Here is a 14,322-nt window from a genome sequence, read left to right on the forward strand (position 1 = left end):
TTTATTTAAAGTCTTCAAAAACAAGTATGGTGGTAATATAGTTCTTTAAAAATTAAAAGTCAACTTAGAATTACAAAAATAATTTTAAAAAATGATTCAAAACCAGGCGCGGTGGTGCATGTCTGTCATCCCAGCACTTTGGGAAGCCAAGGCAGGCAGATCATGAAGTCAGGAGTTTGAGACCAGTGTGACCAACATGGTGACACACTATCTCTACTAAAAATAAAAAAAGTAGCCAGGAGTGGTGGTGTGCACCTGTAATCCCAGCTACTCAGGAGGCTGAGGCAGGAAAATCGCTTGAACCCAGGAGGCAGAATTTTCAGTGAGCCAATATCGCACCACTGCACTCCAGCCTGGGCGACAGAGTGAGACTCTGTCTCAAAAAAATAATAATAATAATAATAATTCATCTTGCTTCTTTATCACTTAACTGAAGAACTGAAGAATAAATAACCTAATAAAAGTGGCTTGAAAATCTTAATGTTTTATATATTCTAAATAAAAGAGATTTACATATTCTAAATTAATTTGTAAAATATCACGGAATTCCAATTCCAGAAATGTGCAGCTTCTAGCATATTGCCATTTTAGGTTTGTTTTGTTTTGGTACATTAATGAACACTGATTATTATTATCTTATTTAGCTATTCTAAACAAAGAGACATAAATTAATCATAAAATATTATGAATTTCAATTCCCTTATTTTCAAATTCTGGAAAGTGTTGATGCTATAATCATCTTAAAACTTTATTCATTTGGATAAATGTTTCCTTAGTATTACCACAAGATGTCACTCTAAGCCTAGCATCTAAATGTGCAGCATCTAGCATATTGCTGTTTCAGGATTTTTTTTTTATTTTTTGCATTTGGTATGGGTACACTAACGAACACCAACTACTGTTTTTCAAAAACTTAAAGTGATTTTTTCCACTTTCAGTTACTGGCAAATAAAAAATCAAAACAAATAATACAGGGACTCTAGAAGAAAGGAGGAAGAAAGTTAATCAAACAGTTCATCATTCTCCATGCTTATCAGGTATCTTGTTACTTACCATAAAAGCAATGTATCTAACCATTGAATTTTATATGATTTTACTTTATTTTTAAAAATATCAAAAATTAATGAATGTTATTTTTATAATCAAAGTTATGTTATCACAGAACTCATTTATAAAATTCTTTTACACATTGTAATACCAGTGACAGTTATGTACACAGAATTCCTCAAAGAATATACCATCTAAAACATGCTAGTATTTTTTTAAGCATATGATGAAGGACCACAAAAGGAAGACATTATTCATTTTATGGTGATGCTTTTCAGCTGGGGGCAGTGGCTCAAGCCTGTAATCCAAATACTCTGGGAGGTTGAGATGGGAGAATCACTTGAGCCCACGAGTTCAAGACCAGCCTGGGAAACATAGAGAGACCCTATCTCTACTAAGAATTGAAAAATAAAGGCCAGGTGCGTTTGGTTCATGCATGTAATCCCAGCACTTTGGGAGGCCCAGGTGGGTGGATCATGAGGTCAGGAAATCAAGACCATCCTGGTCAGCATGGTGAAACCCCCTCTCTACTAAAAATACAAAAAAATTAGCCAGGTGTGGCAGCACGCACCTGTAATCCCAGCTACTCAGGAGGCTGAGGAAGGAGAATTGCTTGAACTCAGGACGCAGAGGCTGCAGTGAGCCGAGATCGCGCCACTGCACTCCAGCCTGGGCGAGAGAGCGAGACTCCATCTCAAAAATAAATTTAAAAAATAAAATAAAATAGAGTGATGATTTTCATCTGTAGAGAGAGGGACTGGTTTCCTTGTCACATGTAAATATTACAGCATGTTCTGCAGTAATAGTATTTTATTATCCATTTGTGTTTTCTACATTATGATTCCCTTCTATTTCTACAGCTAATGAGAGTCGCGCAAGGTACTATTTCAATGTGTTGGCTATGTATTGGCCAGAACAATGGGTGAAACCACTATCTTGCATTACTTGTAACAGGAAAAAAAAAAGGGTAGGGTGGGGTGGCGGAGTTGGTTCAAACAGAATGCAAATTATAGACCATAACAATGCCCTATATTTCAATGACTCCCTACCTATCCTTTACAAAGATATACATCCTCTCTAGGATGCACAAGTCTACATGGCTTTTCTTCTTTTGTGTCCTTAAAGAAAACACACAGTGAGACCACTCAAACATTCAGTAATAACAGATTACTAATCAGTACATAGGTGCCCACATTTAATTCAATAGAAAATTATGTTTTGTTGTATAATGTTGCTCTATTGTTTGCATTCTGGTTTACCCTAAAATGACTTCTAAAGACCAGCTGAAGTAAATCCATCCATTCAAAGCTGGGCACTGGGATTACTTACATAACAGCTTTTTACAGATTATTGTTGCCTCTAATTTTACTAGAGAAATTCAAACTACACTATTGGCTTTAAGCCAAGATATTTATCATTCACTTAAAATAATGGCAAAATACAATTCTTTGTCACTCATTTGTCTTTGTATTCCCTAGGTAATGGTGTTACATTATCAAATGATTATAATATTAAAAATATAGTAGAGCTATCTAAACTATCCAAAAATACCCTTTCTAAATCAAGTTCTCAAAAATTCAAACTCTCAAAAGACTTAGCCAGTCTTAAGTAAACACATCATACAAATCTGTTAAGATACACTGCCATTTAGTTAATGACCTTTTGCTAATTATCAACTATTAATAAATAACACTATTCATTTTAGTTGAAAATTTGATGTTTAAAAATGTTCTCAAAAATATTATCTTTAATGAATATAAGGTTTATTCAAATTCTGTAAGACTCCACTTAGAATTGTTTTTATTTAATACCAGCTAAGATGATTACAGTTGTGTCATTAATTCTTGCTAGCCACAATAAAATAGTTTTTAATCCACAGGCAAAATAATCCTATAAAGCTTTATACTTCTATTTTTATTCAATAGACTGATTTTCAAATTTTCAAAATTGAATAATTTTTAAAATTACATTCAAACTATAAAGTTGGAGTTTTTATCAAAAAGTATATATATTTATAATAAAAACAAAGTATTTTCATATAATTAAGCCTTATAAGTTCCTATTTTTGGATTTTTCATCAATAATAACCAGCATGAAAAAGCAATAAAAATATCTAGCAGACTCAGTTATTTCTTTAAAATTATTTAAAATCAGTTATTCATTTAAATCCAGTAAAATATATTGTATAATTCAGTGGGTTTTTCATTGTTTCGTTAGTTGGTTGTTTTTTTGGGAAAAGTATTTGTTTATTTATATATTTTGCTAATTTATTTTACTTCCTAAAATATGAAAAAAGAATTAAAAGCTATTTCCATAAATATAAGAGATGTATGTATAAAAACATATATAAAGCAAGCATATCCTTAATGTTCTTTACCATCTTTAACAAATAGGAGAATAAATATAAGATTAAACATTATATGGTAAGCTTCATGACAAATTGGTAAGAATTCCAAAGCATTGAGATTTTCATCAATGAACTTTTCAATTCTGGATCATAAACTTTCCTAAGACAAGCAAGAAAGATGAAAAGATGTTTTTATTTTTGTTTTAAGAAGAGAGCAAAAGTATAGCTTTGATTCTGAGTAGAATGTGAACCATCATTGTTATGTTACACAATTCCTTCTCTGGAGGAAGACAGCTTCCTTCTCTAGCATATTTGTCCTCAATGTTTTATAACAAACTACTCAGGGTTTTCTTCTGTGTAAACTTTTCCTCCCATACAAAACATTCTTTCAATATTTATTTCTTTCAATAACCTCTTTTTATTTATATTTTCAAACAATTCCTTTCTAGGTTAACCTTATATAAGAAAAAGGAAAAAAAAAAAAAAACAATTCTTCCATTCCTGTGTTAAAGAAAATTATCCCAGTTTGAAACTTGGTTAACATCAGGTTCTTTGACCACATTATTCAAACTATCAAGCCCAATTCTGACCATTAAAATGATTAATATTTATCATAATACATACCTAGCAAAGCTTGGAATAAGCTGCTCTTAAAGATACCCATCACCTTTTTAACTGCATTTTTCAACAACTGCTCCTCTGGTTTCCTTAATTTTTTGCAGTATTCTTCCAGTAATGATAAAGCTCGGTCAGTATCTGAAAAACATGATATTATTATTATATTTTATGGTCTTAGCAAAATAGAAAGCTAACATTAAACTATTCTATAATTGTATTCCTAACTTAATGACATGAAATAACTTAATAAGATAATCATAATTTCTATAAACTGCCATATGAAATTAATAATTATACTCAATGGCCAATTTCAACAATCCAGTTTTCTTTCTATAGTCCTGTCTTCCAAAAGAATCTCTAACTGTAAAACAAAACAAAGAATTCAATCCTGGCCACAATGTTCAGGTTAGATATAATTCTCTCTTGTCAGAGACACTTATCTTAAAATTAATGACTTCCTGCAAAATAATATCCAACTTCCTTAACATGAACTTTGAGGCCTCCCTCCCATGATCATATATTTTCAGCCTTATTTCCCATATATAGTCCACACTCTCCAAACACGCATACAGTGCCTAAGTCATACTGGATTACTCACTTTTCCCTTCCATTTTTCTCTACACACATGCATGCACAGACACCCACACACACACACACGCGCACACATGTGCATACTTTCTCTCTACCCCACCTCTCTCTTTCTCTCTCTCTCTCTCTACTTTTTCTCACCTCTGTACTTTCCTTTTCTCCTACTGTTCCCTGTGCTGGTATATCTTCCCCTATACCACTGTATATACCCCCTAGAATCAGTGTGCTATCTTGAAAAGGGGTCCTCTCAGGTAAATCTGGGTATGACCCAGATCTTACTTACTAGCTGTGTGTGACCTTTAACAAGTTCCTTAACCTCTCTGAGCTTCAGTTTCCTCACAGGTATTATGATTAAATGAGACAATATATGCACAATCCCTAGCACACAGAAAATAATCAAGTAAGTCAACTGAACACCTACTTTCTCTTCAATTAGATCTAACTCAAATGTTCTCTCTTCCATAAAGCCATCTCTGATGGTTAAAATTAATCACTATCTCCTCTTCTTCTAAACCATTTTGCCTATATGAATTTGTTGGCAGTCTTAATCCATATCTTATTATTTTATGACTTCTTGAATAACGTCTTCATCCTTCACAAGACAAAACATCCTTGAAAAAGTCACTAGACTTACACAAACTTTGTGTTTAGGTGATAATTGTCTTTGAATTTTAAAAGCCCTCCTTCCCTTCCAATCTACCACTTTCAAAAAATGCCTAAATACCAATTATAATAACAATAGCTTATATTTACTTTATATTTCCTCCTTTCTCTTGAACCTTCCAACTCTTCTTCCTCATGGCCATTCTCAGCTGATGGTATTACTTCCTATTACATGGAAAATCAGAAGGCAGATTCCACAAGCTCCTAACATAACATCTACTGACTTACCTGTAACTGTACCCACAGAGTCTGCCTTCCCTTATTACTATGAATAAAGAATTTGTGTTTCTAAGGTCAACTCCTCTACTTGAGCACTGGAATCTATCCTGTCTTGCTTACTCAAGGAAATTTTTCCATTATCAATTGTTTTCTTTTCCACTCAATCATCCCATGATTACTAAATCCAGTGGTCAATTATCAATCATCTCATTTGGCCCATAAGCATCATTTGATATTGTTACACTCTTGAAAACACTTTTTTCACTAGGTTTCCACACAGAGGTGTGCTGGTAAATATTTATTTATTTATTTATTTATTTTTTCTGACAAGAACCCCCCTCCCCCTGCTTCCGTAAATATTTAAAAACTAGTTCAGATAAAAAAGAAAACATGTGCACCTACATGCACATGAGTTTGTTATAATTTTACTGACACAAGGATGTATAGCAACCAGTCTACAAATAATAACAAGATATACAATCTTTAATTGTAAATTCCATTAGTCAGTTGATTCTCAATAATATTTGCATTGGTTTTTACCAAATTATTATATTCATAGCCAACTTAGGGTTGTAACTGATGAATGAATAGTTCCAACATAAATGTGGTTTATGTTGCCATGTTAATTAATAAAATGAAAATAAAACAACAAAGATAGTTTTTGTGAAAACTTCACTCTATCAATTATGTTATTTGCCGAATCAATAATAATTTTTGAATAGTGAACAAATATTTCCTCCATTTCTGTACTAATCTCAAAGTAACAGCAATGGCACAAAATGCTTTTAACTTGTGCTTAAATTATTAACATTTACTTTATCACTTTCTTATCAGCAAAACAATAAATCAAACTCAAATTTGTAGCATTTCCAATTTCCAAAGTCTAAATATTCCCACCATGGCCAATTTCAAGCTACCAACATGATGTCTCTAAACACGGATCTGGGAAACAGATGCATAGCAGCATACCATTATGTAGCTTATCCACCGCACAGATACAATCAATGTAAATAACTCAAGAGCAGAGATGGTATCAAAATGAAAAATAATTAAGAATTGATGACTGTTGAGTATTTATTACTTTTTAATATAATTTATGTAAGTTTATGTGTAATTATTTTTGTTAGAGATGGCGTTTCCCTACATTGCCCAAGTTAGTCTTGAACTCCTGACCTTAAGCAATCCTCCTGCCTTGACCTCCCAAAGTGCTGGGATTACAGGCATGAGCCACCATGCCTGCCTGGCCCACAGTTTATGCATAATTTTTAAATGATTGCGTTTAACTTTTTTTTTTTTTCTTTTTTTTGAGATGGAGTCTCGCTCTGTTGCCCAGGGTGGAGTGCAATGGCATGATCTCGGCTCACTGCAACCTCCACCCCCAGGTTCAAGCAATTCTCCTGCCTCAGCCTTCTGAGTAGATGGGACTACAAGTGCATGCCACCACACCCAGCTAATTTGTGTATTTTTAGTACAGACAGGTTTTCACCACATTGGTCAGGATGGTCTTGATCTCTTGGCCTTGTAATCCACTCACCTCAGCCTCCCAAAGTGCTGGGATTACAAGTCTGAGCCACCGTGCCGGCCTCAACATTTTTTAAATGGCTGTATTTTCTTGCAAATTTGCTGAGAATTTAATGATAAGCTCTTGCAAGCTGATATGAGCCATCTCCAGCACACCATTATTTCCAAGGTAGCACTCTCTCCCAGATTGTCTTCCTACTTGATGGATGCCTTTTCTCAATCACATTTATTAGTTTCCCCTAATTTCTCAATGAGGGTTTAGGATGTTTAGGGTACCTCTAAACATAGTAAGACTTCTTTTCTTTAATCTTACTCACTGGGTAATCTTACCCAGTCTCCTTGATAATCTTACCTAATTCCCTAGCTTTAAATATTATCAGCACCCTCAAGACTTCCAAATTTATATCCGTAGCTCAGAACTTTGCCCTGAATTCCAGACTCATATCCAACTGAATGCTCAATGTTTCCATTTGGATGTCTAATAAGCATCTCAAACTTCACTTGTCAAAACTGAACTCCAGATCTTATCCACCCACCCTCAATCTGCTTCTCCTCCAATGTATCTCCATCTTTCATCCTTCTAATTATTCAGGCCCAAATTCCTGAAGTCAGCATTCATTCTTTTCTCTAATTCTCTACATCTATTCATCAGTAAATCCTATGGGCTCCAACATCAAATTATATGCAGAACGCCATCACTTCTCCCTACCTCCAGTGCCACCACCCTGGCACAACTCATCATCATCTATCCCCTACATTACTGCAATAATGTTCTACTAGTTTACATGCTGTAACCTTTGCCCTCCTATAGTCTTTTCTCCTTTTTTTTCTTTTTTCTTTGTTGTTTTGTTTCTTTGTTTGTTTTGGTTTTTGGTTTTTTTTTTAAGCAGGGTCTCTCTCTGTCACCCAGATGGGAGTGCAGTGGTGCAATCACTGTGCATTTCAGCATCAACTTCCCAGGCTCAAGTGATCCTCCCGAATCATTTTTTGATTTTTGATTTTTCTGTAGAGATGAGGTCTCACTATGTTGCCCAGGCTGGCCTACAGTCTTTTCTAAACACAATAGCCAAAAATATCCTTTCAAGTCATCAACTAGATTATGTCATTCCTCAACTCAAACCCTCAAGTGTCTCCCCATCCCACTCAGAGCAAAGGCCCACCTCTCTGACTTCAGCTCTTAGACCTCTACTCTTGCTCAATCTACTCCAACCACAGTATCTCTGCTCAAACATACCAAGAACTCTCCAAATCATGGCCTCTATACTTGTGATTCTGCCTATAACACTCTTCACTCAGGTATCCACAAAGCTTGCTCCTTCACTTCTGTTATATCTCTGCTTATATATCATCTTAGCAGTAAGGCCTTCCATAATACTCCTATATAACATAGCAAACTTCAAGCTTATCCCCTTGAAAGAAATGAGAATTTCAATTGGGCAATAAGAGATGGAGGAGGACACTGTGTAACTACCTCTCTTCTTTTTTTTTTTTTTTTTTTTTTTTTTTTTTTTTTGAGACGGAGTCTCGCTCTGTCACCCAGGCTGGAGTGCTGTGGCCGGATCTCAGCTCACCTCTCTTCTATCTAGTAACATTAGAAATATAGAAATAAATGTGGATGAACAGAGAGCTCACTCCAATTTATGTTAACAAAGAATGGTGATATAAATGTATGCTAATATATTTGTATAAACTTTAATTTTTAAAAATGATTTCACACTTTACTTGCATGTTTTTAACAACTCTGAATCAAGGACAAATATTTTAATCCCCATTTTGTCAATAATTAAACAATCAGCAGTTTCCCTGAAATAACAGTGGCTCACTTTCTAACCCATCCCTACCCACTATTTACAAATATAAATAGTTACACTACTTACCATTGTAGGTGATCAACAGTACAATAACTATACTATACCTCCCTCTCTACTTATATGTATCTGTGGTCTCTAATCATGTGATTACCTCTAGTGCCCAAAGCTTTAGTCTTTTTCATTTCCTCATTAAAGTCTGCTGACATTTTTTGGAAAACCTACTAAGTGCTGAGCACCTTTTTCTTTTCTTTTTTTTTTTAATACAATTATAACTAAAGCCTTTTTTTTTAATTTTTTTTTTTTTAGCTTCTGTGGCATTGTTGTAGGTATTACTTTAGTCATTTATTCTTCTAAAGGGCAATTCTTGGCCAGGCATGGTGGCTCACGCCTATAATTCCAGCACTTTGGGTGGCCGAGGTGGAAGGATTGCTTGAGGCCAGGAGTTTGAGACCAGCCTGGGCAACACAACAAAACCCTTTCTCTACAACAAAATTTTAAAATTAGCCAGGTGTGGTGGTGCATGTCTGCACTCCCAGCTACTCAGAAGGCTGAGATGGGAGGATCATTTAAGCCCAGGAGTTCGAGGCTTCAGTGGGCCACGATCCTGCTACTGCACTCCAGCCTGGGCTACAGAGTGAGACCCTGTCTCTAAATAAATAAAGAAATAAATAAATAGATAAATAAATAAATAAAATACCCAGTCTCTAAGTAAATAAGCAAAATGAAGAGCAATTCTCAAAAATGTATTAACAATATTCCCCCAAACACATCTACAAATATAATTAGGCAAGTAAGGCGAATTTCACTTATTTAGCATATATTTATTCAGTAACTATAAAGGGAAAATACTGTATTGATTCAAACAGCTAGACGTTTTCTAAACCAGCAGAGCTTACTATGCCTCTCATCTCTGTAGGATAAAAATTTGACACATAAAACAAAACACTAAAATATTTTTAAAAGGTCATATATAATCAAGTCTCTATTAGACAAGTTAGGCTTACACACACCAGCATCTAGGGCTGGAATCGTGGCTGCCCTTTTATGCTTCGTTTGATTATTGAGAATGATCATCACCTGGAGTCAATTCTATTATGCCCTTCAACTCTCTGTACTCAAATCCTTATTTCTGGTTAATGAAAGTTTGAAAGTAATCTAAAAATGACAAATTAAACAAATGAAACAAACAGCAAGGATCTTTTCATACAAATTAAAAATCCCTAACCTAATCTCCATAAATTGAATAAAGTGAAAAGTTGAGATAATTATCCAAGCAAGTCAAGATTCATATTTTAATTGATGTTCAAATAACCAAGTGGAGAATTTTTCACCTAAATTGCCTCAATTCTCCTGTTTTCTTCATTAAACTCTACCTTCATATGACTCCTGAGTCTACAAAAAACAACAACAACAACAAAAACTAAATTTGGATTACAGGCACAGGAGGAAACGTGGAGGCAGGGAGAATCACTTTTTAAAATAAGAAATTTTTGCATGAAATATGCAACCAAGGGATAGTGAATGTTACATAATTAGAACTGTAGGTAATCATGTGTCTGTTAATTAAGGTTCAACTCTATTGTACATGGTTTAAGAATAGCATCACCAGAAAGTTATAAATAATTTGGGACAGGTAATTTAAGTTTGAAACAGTGATTGGCAATAGTGCTAACAATTGAACTTTTAGAGAAAAGAAAAGATGATACATAAAATCATTTGCCATGGCTTAAAAAATGAAGAATTACAGAACATACAGTGGTATCATTAGAAAAACACATATCAAAGTATAATAGAGAAAAGGTGAATTTAATGGACAAATCTTGGAAAGTAAAGTATTTAGAATAGTGAAATTATTTTACATAAATCTATTCAACATATTTACAGTTTAAAAAGAAATTTTAAATGCATTATCTTATCTGATTCTCACCACTGAGAAGTCATACCTATTTTACATGAAACTGAAATTCAGAGTGGCTTGTCCAAGATCACAGAGCTACTAAATAACAGATTTGGAGCTTAATCCAAAAGCTTTTGATTCCAAATATAGTGCTCTTTCCACAATACCACCCTTAATCCTCCAGAAATGGAGTTGAGAATATTTTTGTGGAAAAAATAAAATAAAACTTGACCAATCAGACATAAATCGTATCACTGAATTTTAGAATCTAGGGTTAAATGTTGAATCACAAATTTTCACATTTATTCTTTTAATTTGAATTTGTATTTGTAACATATAAATAAAAATGGTCCTACCTTTATAAGTCTGGTAGACGGAGGAAAAGGTTATTTCAGCCATTAATCAAGTATTTATTGACTATCTTACTACAGTCCAGACACTGGGAACACAGTACTGAACAAAATAGGCAATAGTCTACCCTCACAGAGATTTTAGTCTCAAAACAAATATAGTTAACTATGAAATTTCAACAAAGTGAAAGATTAAAACAGAGCATAAGAATGCTATCATGGCCGGAAGTGGTGGCCTATGCCTGTAATACCAGCACTTCAGGAGGCCGAGGCGGGCGGATCATCTGAGGTCAGGAGTTCGAGACCAGCCTAACCAATTTGGTGAAACCCTGTCTCTACTAAAAATACAAAAATTAGCTGGGCATGGTAGTGGGCGACTGTAACCCCAGCTACTTGGGAGGCTGAGGGAGGTGAAGGTTGCAGTGAGCTGAGATCGTGCCACTGCACTCCACCCTGGCTGACAGACAGAGACTCTATCTCAAAAAAAAAAAAAAGGTATCATAAGGTACCAGGTACCATGGGAGCAGAGAATTAAGTTGATGCCATACGTACAATGTTAACAAGTTTGGCCTTATAGCCAAGGGTAGAATGACAAGCCATGGAAGATTTTTAACTGAAGGGGAACATGACCGTTTTTTAGATTTAGAAAGATTAAAAATAGTATGATATGTATCCATTAAAACAAGCAATAACAATCAGACTTTTTTCATATTTTAAATATATATATATTCAAAATTGAATGATCACAATTTTATCATTACTTATTAGACATTATGACTAGAAAATGAAAGTGAGAGGTGAAGCTGGCTGGGCTTCTGCATCAGGTGGGGACTTGGAGAACTTTTCTGTCTAACTAAAGGATTGTAAATGCACCAGTCAGCGCTCTGTGTCTAGCTAAAGGATTGTAAATGCACCAATCAGTGCTCTGTGTCTAGCTAAAGGTTTGTAAGTGCACCAAGCAGCACCCAGTAAAAACAGGCCAATCAGCACTCTGTAAAACAGACCAATCAGCACTCTGTAAAATGGAATAAGCAGCTCTCTACAAAATGGACCAATCAGCAGGATGTGGGTGGAGCCAAATAAGGGAATAAAAGCAGGCCCCCTGAGCCAGCAGCAGCAACCCACTCAGGTCCCCTTCCACACTGTAGAAATTTTGTTCTTTTGCTCTTTGCAATAGATCTTGCTGCTGCTCACTCTTTGGGTCCACATCACCTTTATGAGTTGTAACACTCAGCATGAAGATCTGCAGCTTCACTCCTGAAGTCAACGAGACCACGAACCCACCAGGAGGAACGAACAACTCTGGACACGCTGCCTTTAAGAGCTGTAACACTCACCGCAAAGGTCTGCAGTTTCATTCCTGAAATCAGTGAGACCACGAACCCACCAGAAGGAAGAAACTCTAGACATGTCTGAACATCAGAAGGAACAAACTCCAGACACAACATCTTTAAGAACTGTAACACTCACCGCGAGGGTCCGCGGCTTCATTCTTGAAGTCAGCGAGACAAAGAACCCACCAATTCTGGACACATTTTGGCAACCACGAAGGGACCATCGCCTATCACCAAGCAGAGAGACTATCACCTATCGCCAAGTGGTAAGTACCATCAGACCCCTTTCACTTGCTATTCTGCCCTCTTTTTCCTTAGAATTCGGGGGCTAAATACCAGGCACCTATTGGCCAGTTAAAAGTGACTAGCACAGCTGCTGGACTAAAGACACGGGTGTCAGGCTTTCTGGGAAAGGACTCTCTAACAATTCCCGACTCTTCAGAGTTGGGAGCATTGGTTTGCCTGGCACCAGCTTCTGTTTTTCCTGTACTACTGGGCTGAGCCAAGGGTTGACAGAGAGGAAAGCCATTCAGCTCCGGGGTCCCGACAACAAGTTTGTTGACCCTGCAGCCATGACCAGAACTCTCAAAGGCATGTCGCCCAAGCGAGGCTTGCCCATCTACCCTGACCCTTGCCCCCTGGGTCGTAACACCTACCAGACAAACTTCCTCTTGCCTCTCTTCTCTGAGGCTAGTCCTGCTTATAAAAACCACTCACTCTCTCTGGTGCTTTTCTAGTTTCTCCTAGAAAAGAATGATTTTCTAGGAACGATTCCTAGTATAATAAGGAAATAAGTAAATAAGAATGGTTTCTAGTATAAACTCCGGGACTCTGTTACCTTCTTTTGCACCTGGGCTCACCAATCAGAAAGACATAATTTTTGCTCAAAGGCCTGTCATAGTGGGGACTATCTGGAATTTTAGGATCCCTCCTCAGACAAGCAGGCCTAAAAAAAGCTATTCCTGAAGCTAGGATATGGGGAGCCTCAGAAATTGTATCCTTCCTATTCATATAAGTGAGGAAAAAAGGCAACACTCTTCCAACTCTGGAGATTCCTCCCCTCCTTCAGGGTATGGCCCTCCACTTCATTTTTGTGGCATAACATCTTTATACGACAGGGGTAAAGTCCCAATACTAACAGAAGAATGCTTAGGACTTTAACAGGTTTTCAAGAATGCGTCGGTAAGGGCCAATAAATCTATTTTTTCTCAGTCCTATTTGTGGTCTAAGAGGACAGGTAAGGGTGCAGGTTTTCGAGAATGTGTCAGTAAGGGCCACTAAATCCGACCTTCCTCAGTCCTCCTTGTGGTCTAGGAGTAAAACTAGTGTTTCTGCTGCTGCATTGGTGAGTGCAACTATGCCAATCGGCATCATCCAGGGACTGTTGCGGGTTCTTGGGCAGGGGGAGAAATGAACCCAAACCATGGGCGGTTTTGTCCTTCAGATGGGAAACACTCAGGCATCAACAGGCTCACCCTTGAAATGCATCCTAAGCCAATGGGACCAATTTGACCCACAAACCCTGAAAAAGAGGTGGCTCATTTTTTTCTGCACTCCAGCCTGGCCCAATATTCTCTCTGATGGGGAAAAATGGCCACCCAAGGGAAGTATAAATTACAATACTATCCTGCAGCTTGACCTTTTCTGTAAGATGGAAGGCAAATGGAGTGAAATACCTTAGGTCCAAGCTTTCTTTTCATTGAAAGAGAATACACAACTACGCAAAGCTTGCAATTTACATCCCACAGGAGGAACTTTCAGCTTACTCCCATATCCTAGCCTCCCTACAGCTCCCCTTCCTATTAATGATAAGCCTCCTCTAATCTCCCCAGCCCAGAAGGAAATAAGCAAAGAAATCTCCAAAGGACCACAAAAAAAAAAAAACCCCGGGCTATCAGTTTTGTCCCCTTCAAGCTGTAGGGGGAAG

The 14,322-nt window shown here is 36.4% G+C and overlaps 1 protein-coding gene across 1 annotated transcript in view; it reads right to left on the reverse strand.

The window, feature by feature from the left end:
- Window positions 1-14,322, reverse strand: part of DLG2 (discs large MAGUK scaffold protein 2) — a 2,228,225-nt gene that overhangs the window by 2,189,880 nt on the left and 24,023 nt on the right. The window contains exon 3 of the mRNA XM_077964104.1: window positions 4,019-4,150. Within this exon, the coding sequence (XP_077820230.1) occupies window positions 4,019-4,150 (132 nt within the window). The remainder of the gene's footprint in view (window positions 1-4,018; window positions 4,151-14,322) is intronic.

Source organism: Macaca mulatta, chromosome 14 (assembly GCF_049350105.2).
Source record: "Macaca mulatta isolate MMU2019108-1 chromosome 14, T2T-MMU8v2.0, whole genome shotgun sequence".
Taxonomy (NCBI): Eukaryota; Metazoa; Chordata; class Mammalia; order Primates; family Cercopithecidae; genus Macaca; species Macaca mulatta.